At 39.4% G+C, this 17,866-nt stretch overlaps 1 protein-coding gene across 13 annotated transcripts in view; it reads left to right on the top strand.

Annotated features, from left to right (window-relative positions):
• The window catches only part of SIPA1L1 (signal induced proliferation associated 1 like 1), a 217,722-nt gene extending 200,304 nt beyond the window's left edge, over positions 1-17,418 (top strand). For 10 of the 13 annotated variants that reach the window (XM_065840101.2, XM_065840096.2, XM_071809272.1 and 7 more), the window contains 7 exons: positions 3,524-3,763; positions 4,820-4,985; positions 8,287-8,530; positions 11,260-11,406; positions 13,880-13,994; positions 14,496-14,577; positions 15,326-17,418. In XM_065840101.2, coding sequence (XP_065696173.1) covers positions 3,524-3,763; positions 4,820-4,985; positions 8,287-8,530; positions 11,260-11,406; positions 13,880-13,994; positions 14,496-14,577; positions 15,326-15,469 — 1,138 coding nt within the window. In that variant the 3' untranslated portion in view covers positions 15,470-17,418. Of the gene's footprint in view, positions 1-3,523; positions 3,764-4,779; positions 4,986-7,535; positions 8,220-8,286; positions 8,531-11,259; positions 11,407-13,879; positions 13,995-14,495; positions 14,578-15,325 lie in introns of those variants that run through there. The other 3 variants (XM_065840106.2, XM_071809274.1, XM_071809275.1) reach the window with 3 other exon arrangements.
• The last annotated feature ends 448 nt before the right edge of the window (positions 17,419-17,866 follow it).

Here is a 17,866-nt window from a genome sequence, read left to right as displayed (position 1 = left end):
TTCTGAATAGGTGACTTTCCATGAGAAATGAACGGCTTAATTGGTGTGTTTCTCTGTCAGTTTCTAAATCGTTATCCTTTGTAGGTTCTCACTTTTTTTACCTTTTGCCAGAATGTCTGTAACAGCTTTAGAGTCGGGTTTCTGAGCAAGAAGAAAAGGAATTTGGCCCTAAAAAGAACTCAGTGACAAACGAAAAGAAAATAACCACAAATTAGAGTGTTTGTGTCTGTAGAAGACAGGAGTGATAATTAGCATTCAGATCATTTGATGGTGCATAAAAGAACTTGTACCTGAGAACTGGTGGCAAAATGTAAATTACAGTGATTAACTTCTACAGCAGAGCTTCTGGCTGGGTTTTATTTTTCTTCTCCACTCCCATTGCCAGAGTCCTTCCTGATGATTGTGCAGGTTTCTCATAGCATCGCTGGAGAATTGCATTATGTAGGCCAGTAATTATACAGAACTATTATAGCTGAATGTCATTAAATGAAACCGTATGTGCTGATGGCAAGAATTCCCTTAGAAAAAAAAAAAAAAACAACAACCCACAAATAAAATAAAACTTTCACTTCCACCTAGACTGTGTGGTTTCTTATGGTCCTCTTACCAAAACTAAAAGAAAGATTTTGGCTATTTCTAATCAAGTATCTTTTTAATTACTTCTAGTAATTTTACAATGCTTTAAATCTTATTTAATGATAGTAGAATACTTTTATGAATGGCTCATCTGCAATTCTTGCAGATTGTCATGTAATATTTGAATTTTTCCTTAATGTAATCCTTGATGTCTCAATAATTGAGGTGGGAGACCAGCAGTGGCTGTCTCTGTGTCCTGAGAATGAGGACTGAATTTCTTCCAGATATAATCAATCTGGTCTGGGTGTCTGTTACAGTATGAGGATCCTCTGCATGCTTCCTGGTGTTGAATACTCTAATATCTTCCCATCACTACCATAGAGTTCCAGCTCTGATTCAGTTATTCTGAATCTTACCCAAAGCATTTGCTGACAGTTAACAAGTGTGTCTTTCCATCTATCTATTGACCTGCCTGTGTTTACCTGTAGTGTGAAAAATTTTAGTCATATCCATGGTTCTGTGCATAGTTTCTGAAGCAAAATATCCTCCCAAAATACTATATTGTAAAACCACAACTCAGAATATGCAATACATTTTAAAGAGAAGTGTATTTAAAACTGTATGCTAATTTTCTTGCTTATTTGCCAGGCTGCTCTTGGCATCTATTACATGACACATATTAAAATAAAGTAATAATATTTTAAATAAATGCATATATGCAATATGATATGGAATAAAATAGTCTCATTATTTTGTTATATATACATATGCATTTTATGTATACGTTTTATGTAGATCATACCGAGCATCATTTTTTAGCCTCTTTGCCTGGGAATTTTAAGGATCAACACTACCAGTCTATCTAGGTGTTGTTATTGCTTTTTATCAATAAATGTTTTCTCACAACAGGCACTTCCTTGAGAACTACCTGGTGGACTAAAGAATTCTGAAATGTGATCAGAACTTCCGTTTTCCTACACTAAAGCAAAAGACTTCTCCATTTTTGAGTGTATATAGAAGGTTGTAAAAACGACAAACAAATAGCCCGATATGTTTTTTTAAAGATGTGCATCTTCTCCAAATCTTGGTGGTTTAATTTTGTGGTGGTGATGTCTCACAGATGGGCTGGTTTACTCAGTATGTGTAGGAGTTTTCTTTCAGTATTGAAAGAGAGAAGGGAGAATGAGATTTACTGCCTCTCTCCATAGATTTTATTTTTCTCTGCTTTCTTGCTATATGTTATGTTTACTTATATCTGCTACAAATAAGAAGGTTGTGGTGTGCAGCGCTAAGTATACGGGCTTGATGGACAGGGAAATCTCTTCCTATATTTTCCCAATCTGCCATCTTTTGTGTAGGCCTTTCAAATGTAGAGATGGAAGGAAGAAAAAAAAAATTCTATAATACAAAATCTGTATTGTAGTCATTTGATTTGCACACATATGGGGAGCTACATCTTGCCCTTGACGTGAGGGACTTTCCAGCCATCCCCAGGTATGAGAGATGGAAGCAGGGGCTGCAGCAGCTGGTGCCATTTGGGTAGGGAGACTACAGACCACTCAGACTCCTCATTAAATCCACAGCACTTACATGTTGCTGCTTAACTTGAGCGATATGAAAATGAAGCATAGTTGAAAGTGATTTTTTTTTTTTAGACTTTTATCTATTGTCAGTGGTGAGAGAGGAGAAACTGCAGAGCGTTAATTCTCCTCGTGTATCTGAGACACTTAATTTAGGAGGAGGGGAGTCACCTCCGAAAGAAATTTCTCCATTGACTACAGCAAGAGCCAGACAAGTGGCATACACTAGATAACTGGCTTCTATAGGCTAAATTTAGGTGAGATTATTTTTCCAGGTGGCAACATAAATTTAACCTTAAAAACTCTTTGTCTGCTTCAGCAAGATGTAAAAATGCATTGTTTTATGAAAATGTGAAAAGTCCTGACAAATTTTCTCTTAAGCTAGGAAAGAAAAGATTACTCAGTTACTTTATTCAGCCTCCCAGCTAATTTTTATTTCTCAGTCAGAAACTGTTCTTTAGCACGGGACCATCTGTTTCATATTCCTTCCTTGCACATTGGATACAGGGATGAAAATGTGACTAAGTTGTGTAGAGGACTCGGAAAACTGGTCTCCAAATATATAACACCGTTTCAGTACTAACATTTTGCATTAAGTTTTCCTGTAACTGCGCTTAGAAATGCCCAACCTTTTAGGGTTGTTATAGTAAATATTGTCTTAAGTCCTTGTGCTTCTGGTATTATGCAAGTTGCATCACATTTGAATATGAGCATAACTAAAGTGTAGCTCCCATCCAAAGCCCCCCTCCTTCTTTCAGCAATACACTGCAGTTGGTCATCCTAACTCTTTTTGCTCTCTAGACAAATTGTGATACATGTTAGAGACCTGCTCAAATTTCTCAATTTAAGAGAGTTTTTTTTGCAAATGGTAACTCCCTTTCAGGCAAAATCCAGGAAGCTCTGCTTTGAAGGAGATATGGGCTTCTTTGGTTTGTTGTGGGGTCTTAAAAGAGATGTTTCCTGTTGCTTAAGTTCCTTCAAAATATGTTTTCTTCCACAACCAGGAATCCCAGCGAGAAATTGGACCCTGGGCTCTTTTTTGCTAATTCAGCTGCAATCTCTTATATTACTTTTAAGCTGCCTCCTGACTGTGATCTCTAGATTTCCCGTTTGTGAAGGGGAGTGAGGGGATGGTAGTGTATTGCATCCTCAGAGGTTGCTTACAAAATTTTTCATTACTATATGAGATGTTTTTAATAAAACATCCGTGGGAATGCCCGTAAGAAGAGCAGAGTGGTTTTGCTACTCTCCCTGCTATTGATCCAAGTAACATCTCGTGCTCAGAGTTCTGCTTTAAAAATAGGTAAACAAGGTGCGTGTATACACATTTGAGGCAAATTTTGTCTTTATTATGTTTTTTCTCATAGTACCATGAGCTCACGACACTCTGCCAGCCCGGTTGTTTTCACCAGTGCCAGAAGCTCACCTAAAGAAGAGATTCATTCTGCTACTTCTCCCCAGCTTGCACCTTCTTTCTCCTCTTCCTCTTCTTCCTCATCTGGTCCCAGGACTTTCTACCCTCGCCAGGGTGCTACTAGCAAGTATCTGATTGGATGGAAAAAACCAGAAGGGACAATAAACTCGGTGGGGTTTATGGATTCAAGAAAGTAAGACTGGTTTTTGGTTCTCTTGTTTGATTGTTTGCTTTAATTGTAAAGAAGCATTGAGATCTGTGACATTTCTCTGTATAGAAGAACTCAAGACTATTGAATAGAATGCTTAGTCTTCTGTAGAACTTTAATCTAGAGTTCTCAGCTACGCTTAAATATTTGATAATTAGCTAATCTCATTCCCTGTTGGCTTGTAAAATATCTTTTTTTTTTTTTACCATTTCTAGAGAGGTGTATGGATTTGAGTTCTATTAAAGCTTATCTTTCCTCAGGTGCTCTTAAGAGTGACTCAAAATGCTATTTGAGCAAATATTAAAATTTGTCTTAACACAGAGCCTGAGTTTTCCTTAAGCCTCTCATCCATGTTGTAGTACCATGCATTAGTGCTCTGGCACTCCATGTGGCCTTGTTAAGATTGCTGCCAGTGTCCAGTGTAGCTGGCTGGATGCAAGCCAAGATCTCTCTGTGTTACAGTATGCAACCATCTCTTTTGAAAAAGAAATTGAGAAACAACTTCCTAGTGAAAATATTGTTCCTGTCAGTCTAGTATGACTTGAAAAGCAAGAGGTTCAGAAAGCTCATTTCAAATATTCAATCCCTCTTGACTTATATTGGGTCAAGCACAGTATCCCTAGAAGATACTGTGACTGTCAAAAGGAGATGGTGAACTTTTGTGATAACTGCATTATGAAAAGCCAGTTGAAAGGTTTGAGAAACTTGGTGATTTGCTGGTTTGGGGCTCATATAAGACATTTATATTTTTTTAGTTTTGTACAGAATGCATGTTATTTTAATAGATTCAATCTCATATTGGGAAAATGTTATGATAACCTTTAAGTGTATTGTTAGTTGATGTTTTAAAACAAGTTTATTGCTTCAACAGGTATTCATTAAGATGAGTCTCTGCTGTATTAGCGAAAGTCCTTCCTCTCCTCCGTGCCCCCACCTAGCTTTTTTTTTTTTAAATCTTGAGGGTGCTATAATTCTTGTTTTATTCATACCTCCTGCCCCAGGGATTTGAGACCTGAATGTGTCTGTTCCATTTCATTTAAGACGTCACCAGAGTGATGGCAATGAAATGGCCCACCCTCGACTGCGTGCTTCAGCAAGAGATCTCCGAGCATCACCGAAACGAGCATCCAAGTCCACTGTTGAAGAAGAGCTGAAGAAATTGATAGATCTTGATAGCCCAACACCTGAGTCCCAGAAGAATTTTAAGGTATGTTAAAGAGAGAGTCTGTCATCTGGCCATCTCCCGTCACAGTTAAATGAAATCTGAGAACACATGAAGAGCAACGCACAAGCCCTCTTCTGATCCAAGTCATATTTCTGTTGTTACAAAACAGAAATGTGTAAAGTTACACTTTATAAGGATTTGATTGTTGAGTTCATTGCTGCCTAGGTATATCAACTACTACAACAAATGCTTCACAATTTAGAAGAGGATGACGGCTGTGAAGCTCTTAAGATTTCTGTGTAGAAAATGCTGAGTGCTTTCAAAGCAAAGCTGAAGCGTTCGTTCATACAGGGCTTGCAGGGTTGGACTTTGGTCTCAGGAGTTTCTCAGGATCTTTTTTGTTGTCACCCATAACAGGAAAATATAATGCAAAGCATTCCCTGAATTCTCATCATGGACAGAAAGTCATCCGTTTGTTACAGACTTATCTACTAGAGAAATACATTTGGGGAACAGTCACTGCAATACTATTACAGTTTTGTGTGCAAATTTGAACAGACTGGTATGCCAAATTGCAAACATTTAGGACTGCTGGCTCATGGGAAATCCTGTAGTGTTGTTGTGCATTTGAATTGTTCTTCTCTGATTGCATCACTAGGCAATGATGTGTTGGCAGCATTGAAACCCTTGCAAAAAGCATGCTTTTATGCCTCTCTAATCCTGTTACTGCACAAGGACAAGAATGCTTCCTAAACTTAAGCAAATATTTATATAGCATAAATAGCTAGAAGTATTTCCTGCTGTGTTTCAAAATGTGTATAGTAACCCCAGTGCATATGTTAGTTTTCAAAATCCATGATTGTGAAGAGAACATCTTGATTTGTACAGTCTCCATGTATAGTCAGTGGCTAATAGCTGGGGTTCATCACCTGGAGCCCAAATGCTTTCCACAGCCACTATGCAGAAGAGAGGGCTGCAGCTTCTTTCTTTGCTTATAAAAACCCACAGTGGCTTATTAAAACTTGTAAGAGCTAGGTTCTGTACACAAGTTATTTCAGATGTTACTTTTGAGGAAAAAAACCCTTGCCAGTGGCAAGATGCATTTTCCTTACATTACTGGTAGTTCTGAGGGGAGTGGGACCTGGGCAATGTGAGCATCTCCTGTTGGTTCTTTTGAACAAGAGAATTGGTCTCATTCAAAATAATTCCATTCTGTTTAAAGAGATGGCCTGAAGACCATGAAAAGTGTGTATGTTCCCAGTTGTTGGTTTTTTTCTGCTTTGGGATTAGTGAATCAATTCTTACCCCGATCTTTATTTCCTGGTGACTGTAACTAGTATGTTAATTCCGGTTATACTTTTGATAAATTTCAGCAAGTTAATAACATTCTATCACACCAATAAATCAAATCTTTTCCATTTTAAAAGTAACTGTCACTTCTGCCCACTGCATGATTTATATTTCATCTTACAAAAAAGTTGCTCATACGACATAAAATTTTTTGACAGTTAAAGAAAAAGAATTATAATGCCCTTCATTAGTTCACTGCACGAAGACCAAAAATCCTCCTCCTTACTGTCTGTTGTCTGCCAAGGGCTTTGTTTGCTAGTAGAATTTGTTCTAGGCTGTGATTTTGTGTCTTGTGCATTTTTTTTCATTATCTTTCCAGCCTTCCTGATCTCCTTATGCATTATATCTTCTCAGACAAGTCACCCATCTTTTTCTCTTCCCTCTGCTCTGTTACCAGAAGACAATTCCTGCTCGTATTGCCTCTGTTCAGCTTCATCAAATACTTGTATATGTGCAACCTTTTAATGTCAACATCTGATATTAGCTGGTGATTCCAGCTCCTAATTCTTTGACACTGAGTGAATTACACCACTGTCAAGTAAATGCTGCTTGACTTGGCAGCCCTTTCTTTCCCTTTGCCACTTCAGGACAAGCACTGGGAGATTTCTCTGGATCATAACATGAACCTGCTGGTTGAGCTTTTAAATTTCAGAATAAAAAAGCAGCTTATCCTCAATGTAACATAGTGACAACTGTGTACCAGAAGGTGTCATTTCTGTAGCGTTAACTATGTATGTAGGATTCATACTGTGATGGGCATGTCCTGAGGAAGGCAACGCAGAATGGAGAATTTGACGTAATAGAAGTTGGCATCGGACATGGCTTCTCTTTCCGTCCTTGTTTTTTGATGATAGAGGGATTTTGGAATCTTAATTGTTTCTGGTCTTTAATCATGGAACCAAAATGTGGAGCAGTCTTTTAATATCAAAATCTGTAATGTTTTGGGGAAGAAGAAAAAAAGAGCCATATTATCTTCCCTTCTGCAGTACCAATAGACCCTCCTCCATGTTCTTCTCCCACCTCATAGCGTGGGATTTTGATCACAGGAATAAAGTACTGTCTGTTTAAACATTCTTTTTTCCTCTTTCTGAGAAGAGAGAACCATTTTCATGTGCAAATGAGCAACCTTTTATAATGTTTAATCACCTTTTCCAGAAATCATATTATCTCCTTTTTTGTTTAAACTTGCTTACGGAACAATGAGGGTGGTGAGATTGTCCTTTCTGTTTGCTGTTTCTCCAGGAAAGCCTTTGGACCAAATTTGCACTAAACCATAAAGAAATGTCATATTTTAGAGATAGTTACATCGGTACAGGTGTCATGAAAATCAGTGTCTCTGCTGATGGACATGGTTGTGTGTTCTGTGACAGCAGCTCCCTGGCACTGGCCAGAGAGTTGGTAGCTCCAGGCTAACCCACTGCATGGCTTTCTCCTCTGTGGAGCATGGAGGAAGCTGGGATGATGGTGGGGTAAGACACAAGTTTTCTCATTCGTGGGACTATTTGCATCATTTTGATTCAAATCCTTCTGAAGAGTCAAAGTGGTGGTGGGCGTTCCTCGTCATTCAGTAATAGGAGACTGCTAATGAGTTGGCATTTGCTGGTGCTCTGCCTGCAGGAAGGCAGCTGCCCCCAGGCAGGAGGGACAGCTCTGGTTTATGCAGCATTCAGTCCGTTTCTGTAAACATTATCTCTGCTACACATTGGCTCTAGAATCTGCAAGGGCTGCCTGAGGTTTCCACTTCAGGGGAAGTTTGAAGGGTATTTAACAGGTAGAAGGTGAGATATACAGGTCTTTTTTAGCCTATGTTATCCGGTTATAATTTTCTTCAAAGCAGATTCCTTTAGTTCTTTTTCCTATCCAGCCTGAAAAAAATATGTTAACACTTGCTTTCTTATTAAAAAAAAAAATAAACAGCTATTTCAGAAAAGACTTCAAAATTTACTTTGATTTTTTTTCTCATTTCTTTTTATTTGTTTTTATCAATGTATAGTCACACACTCTGTCCTGTCAGTCTCCCTTTCCCAGCACTCCTACCACAAGGCGTGCCTTGCAAAGGACTTTGTCAGATGAGAGTATTTACAGTGGTCAGAGGGATCACTTCTTCGCCTCACGGGCCTCGCTCTTGGACCAAGCAATGCCAAATGATGTCCTGTTCACCAGCACATACCCTTCTCTCCCAAAGTCGCTACCATTACGGAGACCGTCATATACTTTGGGAATGAAATCACTACATGGTAAGTGTATTTCAGGTTTTTCAACTTTCAACAGAATCCTTTGTTAATCACGTTATGGGAAAATGTTTGTTTTAGCAATTAGTATTTCCATCTTGATTTTGCTAAAATGAAGAGTCAAGTCACATGCCTGGAAATGTAAAATAGGATGGAAACTGGGTTTTTTCCTCACTTCAGTGGGTATAAGGCTGCATGAGGTAAGTGCAGTTACCTTTCGCCATTTCTTCCAGGGGACATCTGGACCAGTTAAACCAATGGGCAAATAATACATGCCTGGCTATACACCAGTGACAGCTGCAAGTGTCAGTTCTATTAATGTGGATTCTGGGAACAAAATACTATTAGGAAAGTAATGATATAAAAGTGGATAAATACTAGTGGACATTGGGATGTACAACTACACCAGATACAGTTTTTATTGCACAAACTTTTTACATTCACTCTGTTACCCTATTCATTTTGCCGGAGTTGAGTTAATTATTTTAGTCACACATCAACAGCTAACAGGAAAAAATCATTGGTAACCTGCTGTCAAGAACATGCTCAGCTTTCCCTATTATTTTACTGAAAAGTCTCAGAAGGATTATTGGATAGGTTGTGTGTTGCTGCATGTGAATGTCTCAGCGGGTGAGAAAGGGAATTTTCACAGGTTCCCGCTGTACCTCGTAACTACATGTCTGCTAAATGTGTTTTCCAGAAATAGAGTTAGATCTCACAGTGTAGGATTCTGCAGTGTTTTCTGAAGAACTATGTCTGCTCTGATTTATTCGTGTTTTTTAGTGTGTTTCAAGAGGAAAAGGCAAAGCTATCAATAGGTTGAACTCACTATAGCGAGCCCTAAGCACAGTCTGTATTTAGATACACAGGATACATTTGACAGTGAAGGCTGCTGAAGAAATCTATTTTAAATTCTTTTCATCTGTCTGTGATCACCAGGCATCAGTTTTCAGTGTTGAACCTGACATTTTCATGAGCTGTTGTTTCTGTGTAACGTGTTTCTTGTGTAAGAGTTAGGAAACTGAGCTCTCTTCACTTCTGCTTTTTATGTGCACTAAAATAACTGTACCAACTTGATTACGCTAGTAACTGGCTGGTGGATTTGGCTTCTGAGGGCTTGGGGTCAGAAGATTAATGGTGCCATCTGAGTAGAAGTGGAAAGCAGCACTTGGTCTCTTTTCATTTAGATGTCTGTATTTTCCAAAAGGAAAACCACAAAACCTTCTTTTGCTGTCACGTTCTATTCCACACCAAACCGATTAGTCCTCCTAGTGCGCAAGCTTTATACGTGTGTCAACAAAACAAGATTTTCCATTTTCTATAAAAGGTAGGCCTGCCTGATAAAAGAACCAGTGACACAAATTGTCTCCCGCCACACTTGCCTTTGCTGAGAGAAGGATAAAGTAGAGCTGGATATTTAATACCACAAGTATTTGGCTTCCAGCTATTCAGAATTCTTTAACTTCAAAGATCTGAATAACAAAGAACAGCTATTCCAGAGCACCTTCATTTGTTTTAAGGATGGAAAACAATGAGCTAAAAATATTCTTATTTACTCATCTGTCTTATTTAACAATCCAACTCACACTTTTAGAACAGGTGATTTTTCAAATGGTTATGTTTTTTCTCCAAATTCTGTGTGTCTTTTCACTAATTTTTTGAGCAGATAGGTGAATGCATTGTAGTTTTTCTGATCATTGCTTCCCATGCAGCAATATTATGTATCTGAAGAAACATTTGTCTTCCAGTGGGCTTGTGTCCTGCCCACCAGGCTGTCTTTCTGTTTGCTCTGGTCCAAATGGATTCTTCGCTATGCCCTTCTTCCCTGCAGCATCCTCCCAGGTCCCAGTCCATCTTCTCACCCCTACATCTCTGGAGCTTCTAAATGCACCTACAAATATTTCACAACTTTCTTTATGCCCTGACAGAGGGCACAAGGAAGCAGGTTGTCACTGCTTCTGAGCTTACACGTGTGCTGACTGACCAGGCATTGCACATTGTTGGTTTACAATTTGATCTTTCCTTAATTAGTGGCAATAATTCAACTGTTTCACTTTCCTAGGCACCAGTTTGTACAAAAATTACAGGGACTTCATCTCTTTCTTTCAAGCTTGCCAATTTTTTTTTCCATAGCGGGCCATGTATTACACCAACTTACAGGTGGGCGTGGGTATTTTTCAGTAAAGATCAAGAGGTTTCACTAAACTGCTCAGAGATGGCAAATGCTTTGTAAGTCATTTGAAGGGCTTGATTATTCTGATTCGTCTTGGTAGACCTAAGTCTGCTCTCATTGGTTTACAAAATTGTAAAGAGGAGAAAAAAAACCCAGAACACCCAGTTTTGTATTTTTATGGTAGCAAATAGGTGTCAGAGACCATAGAAGCCCCAGTGAGCTGCAGAGCCCTCCAGAGTGTCTTCAGCTTGTGCAGAAACAGGAATTGTTGGGTAGAAGAGTGCTGCCCCCAGCCCCAGCGCTGGGAGGAGGCAGAGATTGGCTTTGAAAGTGCTAAACTGTGAAGATTCAGACAGGTTAGAAAAGAGCTGAATGTCCTGGTTAGAAGCAGTGTCTCAGAAAACTGGCTTGTAACATGCTCTATTTGGTCAACTACAGTTGATCAAACTGGTTCCAAAAGTGCTATCCCAGAAAAAATTAAAATGGGGTTTGTATTAGTATTAAGAAAGGAATTGTGGGGTTTTCTTTTATGGAGTTTATAATTTGTTCTGCTGTGCTCTAGGAGAGTTTTCTGCCTCAGACAGCTCCCTCACAGATATCCAGGAGCAAAGACGGCAGCCCATGCCAGACCCTGGTCTTATGCCATTGCCTGATTCTGCCTCTGATCTGGACTGGTCAAACTTGGTAGATGCTGCCAAAGCTTTTGAAGGTAAGTTTTCAGAATATAACACTTAGAAGGTTAGTCTTTGTGCATGCTTTATTAGGGAGTGGGTTGTTTTGGTGTGGGTTTTTTTCCCACTTGTTCTTTTGTTGCTGTTACTGTTTCTACTTAGTCTGAAGCTAAAGCTAATTTAAAATAGCAATTCAAGTCTTAACAGCCTAAAACTTTGTATATAATTCTCAGAGACCATTTCTTCCTACTGGAATCCCTCTGTGCTACAGTTTGGCCAAATTTCTGTGAAACTGGCTACTTTTCATTTCACGTAGAACAGGTGCAGACATCACAGCTAGGGTGGAAAAGACATCTGGCACAGAAGTAGAGAAGTCAAGTCAAATAGCAGGGGAAAAGCATATGAGCACACTAATGATTGCTTGCTTACTGCACCAGCAAGAAGTTTCTGTAGTGCAGCTGAAGTGTGCTGCCAAGGTAATTTGGGAAATATGCCTTGTTGATTTAGGCTTTTTCATTGCCATTCTTCCCCTTGTGTTCTCTGAATGCATGGATGTGCACGTGTCATTTCATACTATGGCACTTTCCATCTCCTTGAAACTTAGAAAACTGAAAAGAACTGTAAGCTGCCTAGATGTATTTGAATTTAAAATTAAATACACTTCAGCCCAAAGGGAGTTTACCTCACAGTTACTATAATGCAATGGAAAAGTCTTCTAGGTGCATTAAACGGAAGTGCTTTTTCCTAATCTCTGCATAAATGCTGTCCCACCTTCCTGAAAGTGTTTTCACTGATCCCAAATCTTTTAGACATTATTCTGCATGGTTGGAGAAGGTTGTGAAGGAACTTGCTTTCTGGGCTCTTCTGTGGTAGCAGTCAAATGCTTCCATAAGACGGCGCATGTCTAAGCTGGTGTTCAAGAAGTACATGTGTGCCCTGCTCTGTTGCTCTAGGAGTTGTAGGATCAGCATGTCTCGTATTTCTGCTGTGCAGCATTGGGAAAGAGTGTTCAAAGTGAGCCTTAGTCCCTAAGAGGAGGTGAATTTGTAGTTACGTTTTTTTCACCACCATGTAGAGGTGAAACCCAGGTTTTAATGCATTTCACTGTGATCAGCAGTTTCTGTTTAAAAGATCCCCCTTTTTGTTTAGATTTGACTGTCCTTGTTAACCTGAATACCTCACTTTTCTAGCCCCCAAATTCACTTGTGTTTCTCTTCAGCAGTGTGAACAAAGGTCAGTGCGGTGGAGGTAACAAACTGACACCTCAGATGAAGCAAAGCTGGGGTGATGTCTTGGCTGGCACCTTCATCTCACTGCTGTAAAAATATATTCAGATTTGGCTTGGAGGGGGAACAGCTGTCTGATGTGGATATAATCGCAGTCTCTAGTCTCTGCCAGGTGCCAGTTGGGATTGGCAAGTACCAGGCAGCCTTAATTCTGATTTGTGATTCTGGATGCCTCTCTTCTACAGCATTGATTGGTGTCTTCAGCACATGCCCTTGAAGTTACAAGTAGTGATATCTGCAACTAGCTGAAGCAAAAGCTGCCCAGATCCCTGAGCTACACCAGCCTTCAGTATTTTCACTCAAAAGAGGAAGAGAGGAGCAGGAAAAATTGAATCAAATACCAAGGCACATTAATTTTAGCATTGTTGAAAGCACAGAATTAAAATTTGCCAAGCAGGAAAGTATTATATTATTCTGTTTCCAGTGAAAGACCAGCAGATGCTGAGGGAGAAAGATGTTAATATATTAAACTAAAAAGTGTTTGTTACTGTTTGTGCAAGGAAACTCCAGAGGTAGGGACAGTCAGTAGTTCAGTCACAACCACACGTCATAGTGATTTAGAGTTGTATTTAAAAGATCTGAGCAGTTACAGGACAAAAAAAAAGTATAGACACAAGGGAGGAAACAGGCTTCACATTTCAATCTAAGAACATTTTCTAAACCATAAGGAAAAAATTTTGGGTTCTGAAAAATTACATTGGTCATTTTAGTTTCCACATGTAAATTGTGCACAGTGAGCTTTTCTTTCCTCAAGATAAAGGGATCCTTTCTGGAGTTGCTGAGTTACTGGGCGCTGTCATGCAGTTGTACCCAGGAAGTTCTGCGCAGTGTTTGTTGTTCCTGCTTGGCTTCTTGCCTCTCTTGGAACTGGCCTTGGGTGGACTCTGTGAGTGTTGCTGGGGTCTCTCTGCTTTGCACTCTCCAGCATCTCCCTCCTAGAGAGCTGCTTAGCCCAGGGGTGATGTATGATCTGTGTGAGCATGCAGAGCTGTGCCAGAGCTATTATAGTACTTGCTTGTTGAATCCAATCTGGTGGAGAACCTAGTGCAAACATTTGCAATGCCAGTTTGCCTCCATCAAGTGGATATTGGTATGTCTATCATCACCTTACCTTGCTTGAGATAGGCTTAGATTGCTTTGAGATCTTGTCAGGTAGCTGTTGTGTGATACATGAAAAAATAATCATCACTGCTGCCACTGTTTTTCTCTGTGTTTGCCTCCTCAGTTCAGCGAGCTTCATTCTTTGCTGCTGCTGACGAAAATCACAGACCTGTGAGTGCTGCCTCCAGTAGTGATCAGGCTGAGGACCAGCTTACGGCACAAATAAAGCCTTATACAGGGTAAGTAAACGCACCAGATATGCAGGCTTCCCCAGCTATAAACCAAGGAAAAAAGTAGGAACGCCTTTATTTGGATGCCATCACCAGGCTTCACAGAAAAACTCTTCACAAGGTCATGAAGACGGTGGTGGGAAGTGAAAACAGAAGAATCATAAGGACAGTTTAACTTTTTGCTGGTTCTTTCTTGTCTGAGATGGTCATGAACGCATCCAAAGCAATGGTAATTTGAGGCATATATGATGTGTAGAAGTAGAGTGATGTAGAGAAGTCAAGTGATGGGATAGCCCTACTTAATAAAGAATTAAATTTTGTGTGTTCATTATTGCGCTGCATGTGTTCCATGTACTCTTTGTTAGGTTCTTTTTGTTCAATTTTGTGAATTCTTAGTGTACCCAAGTGCATACCTACCTAAAGCCACTTGGTATAGACAAGGCTTTTAGCTATCCTGTGGGAACACAGTAAACCATAACAACACCTATTTTTGTTCGCTGCTTTCAACAGTAAAGAATCTCCTCCAACTCTCGCCTCTAAAGTGGACCAACTGGAAGGTTTGCTGAAGATGTTGCAAGAGGATTTAAGGAAGGTAAACGTTTAATCTACAGAAAATCCGTAAGACATATATTTAGTGCTTATGGGTGATGCTAATAACTGTGTAATCCCGCTTTGCCGTTCCTCAGTTTGTGACAGTCTCATCCTTGTATGAGAAAAAAAACATTTCTTTGCTACTTTTCTCAGACCATACTTCTAATTATGCAAGACTAAGGTGGAGTTTCTAAATCTGTAGGCATCTGATTCCTCTGCTTAGATTATGAGCGTGATTCAGGGTACCTCCACTCTGAATTCAGGTGGCACTGCAAAGGTCTTGAAGTTAGTCCATGTAACTATATCCTGCTGATGTTGAAAAGTTGATAGTGTTACTTAAACATATAATTTCTTCTATGGCAGTTTTCTGTATTTTGTTACTGCTTGCTTGGTCCAAGAAGGATTTGCTATGGTCAAATGACAAGTCTCTTCACTGGGGAGGTATTTGCAGGAATATTTCCTACCCTTATTTAACCATGAGCAGTTGTACATACATGTTGTGCATACAGAACACGGCATGCCCAGCTTTATTTCACCACTTGGGAAGCCAGCTTCTGTGTTAGTACTTAATATAGAGAAATCCTGCTCATTAAATGTCACAAGTGTCCGTTAGATACAAAACCGTGTATTATTCCACATAGAATCCTTACAAAGATGAGAATCATCTTAAGAGAGTCTTGCTGGTCTATATAGATAGGAATCATCACCTAAAATTTCCACTAAGATCTGTATTTTTCCTCATGCCTAAGGAAAAAGAGGACAAGGCCAATCTCCAGGCTGAAGTGCAACATTTACGGGAAGACAACTTGAGGTTACAGGAGGAATCCCAGAATGCAACCGAGAAACTGAAGAAATTCACCGAATGGGTTTTCAACACGATTGATATGAACTGAGAACAGTGTACGGGGAAGGAAACTATCTGTTATGAATCTTACTACTGGGGACTTAAGCTTTAATGCCACCTTAACCATGACATGTGAAAGTATAGTCAGAGCACTTCCCTGTCTTTCATCTTCCGATAACCCTTTTTTGCATCTCGGCGTGCACTCAGAACAATTGCAGATCAACAATCAATGTCTGCCTTTTGTAGAAAAATTAAAGTAAATAATTTTAAAAAGGTAAAATAAAAGTTTAACTGCTAAAATGTGAATGTCTATTTTTTGCACATTGTCTCTTTATCTGTTATGTACAAAAATTATTTGGAGGCTAGATCGGGCTTGCTGTTCCATCTGCCTCTGTTTCCACTAACTCTTTTCTCTCTGTTTCAGGTAATCTGCTTTTCCTTGCAGCTTTGGCAAATATTATGACATCTAGAAAATTAGAAAGAAATGTTTATTTTACTGCTCTTCTTACATTGTTTTCTGAAGTATGCCACAGACAAAGGGATGTAATGCAATGTTTTAGGTGTCTCCTTAGCAATTTGCGCTTGGTTGCTAGTGCTACCATCCCATACATTACAGAGAGTGCGTGGCCATAGTGTATGGTACAGAACAACCAGCATCATAGCGTTTGGAGAGCGACTAGAGACATGAGCCGTGGGCGAAGCGTATTATCACACATCCATTGCATTGGCATTTCTGGCAGCCTTTGTTTCCTGTGGAAACAATGGCTGCAAAGTAGCTTTATGAACAGCAAAACTGGGTGTGCTGCCGTTCATACTGCACCGGGCAGGCAGATTGATCCTGAGCACGGCTGCTGTAGCACTGGGCAGTCCCCTTCCCTTCCAGGGGATGCTGTTACTTGCACATGTGCTGAAGACTTAGGGTGAAGTTGTAAAGAGATTTAGGATTTCTTTGCCCTGAACTGTTTCCATGAAAATCAACGTAAACCATTTCTATGCATTTGCCCTCCTATTCCATTTCTCTGGACTTCTCAAATCACAACACATTTGAGAAATGTTTATTTAACTTGTGTTTTATTAAATTAGAGGTCTTCTAAATCTTTGACTATGGTAGACAGAGGAATATGTAAAGGTGAATTAGAGAAGTGTATTTTTCGAAGTACTGGGATAGGGTTGGAGCTCTGAAATCCCCAATCCCCAGTGAAACTGTCTAGCATGAGATTTCCCAAACCGGCTCATGCCAGGAAAGTTTTTTTCTTGTTCTTTGAAGGAACAGTTAACTTGCCACAACATGTTACCTCTCCAGAAAATACATTTAGGTGTCAGAACATGATTTTTAAGCGCCGCAGTCTGCACAGGCATTGAACTGTGCAGTCTGCTGGGAAACCTTTTCTACTCCATTCTGAGTCAATACCTTAATAACTATTGGCTTGCATAAAAATGCAGTCTGGGGGTTAATTTCAAGAGCATCCACTCCCTCCCCTTTACCACATGCTCAAACAGACAGATTAAAATCATCAGGCATAGTCTTGTCACAGAAACTTCCACGCTCTTTTTCAACTCCCTTTTTCATGCTCTTTAATCTTGCTCCACACAAGTACACACTACACTTCCACCTCAAACTTCATTTGTGATGCTAATCCCCATGGAGTTCTTCTCTAATGTTTTGTCATGGAAATGGATCTCTTTGGAACTATTTCTGGAGTGCTTTTGTAAAGGTTTAGAATGTTTTGGGTTTTTTAATGACTTGTATGAAGGAGATTTATATAATGCCTGATATTATTTGTAAATGGGAAATATTGCTAACATCTCTGAGCATCCTGAAGTCTTGCTTTTATTCTCTTTTATTTTTAAGTTTGGTTTTTATTTTATTTCAAAAAAATATTTTGGGACTTGGAGCAGACTATTTATTAGAGTTTTGCAACAGAGTTCTTGTATGATGCCACTGAAGGCTACTTGTAAAATTCTGACAATAAAATTCATTTTAAAGGCTCTTCTAAACCATTTTTTCGGATTTTGTTGGGTTTGTTGTTTAACACTTTTCAGAGTGCATTACTTCCTGCCTTCTTATTGTACTGCTTTTCTCAGTGCTTAGCAATAGAAGAGTTTTGTTCTCCGTCATACTTCCATGTTTTTATCCTTTGAAGGCCATTACTTCATCCCTTGATTGCTTTTTTTTTACTTGTATTACTGCAAAAATATTTTTCTTCCCCTATTTACAAGGTTTTTCTACCTTTAACAGTGACTCCGAACTTCACCAGGCTGATATGGTAAAGGAGGAGCAGTGGGTTTTTGTCATTTATCACAGTTTTAGAACTTGGAAAAATTGAAGCTGATTTAGGTCAAAACCAAACTTGTCTGGCACATTTGCCCAAGGGCAAACACAGCTTTCAGCATCCCAGAGCCCAGCCTGTGAGCACACAACATGACGTGTTAGGTTTGTTTTGCA

Source organism: Patagioenas fasciata, chromosome 5, assembly GCF_037038585.1.
Source record: "Patagioenas fasciata isolate bPatFas1 chromosome 5, bPatFas1.hap1, whole genome shotgun sequence".
In the NCBI taxonomy this organism is placed as follows: Eukaryota; Metazoa; Chordata; class Aves; order Columbiformes; family Columbidae; genus Patagioenas; species Patagioenas fasciata.
This window is presented reverse-complemented; position numbering and strand designations above follow the sequence as displayed.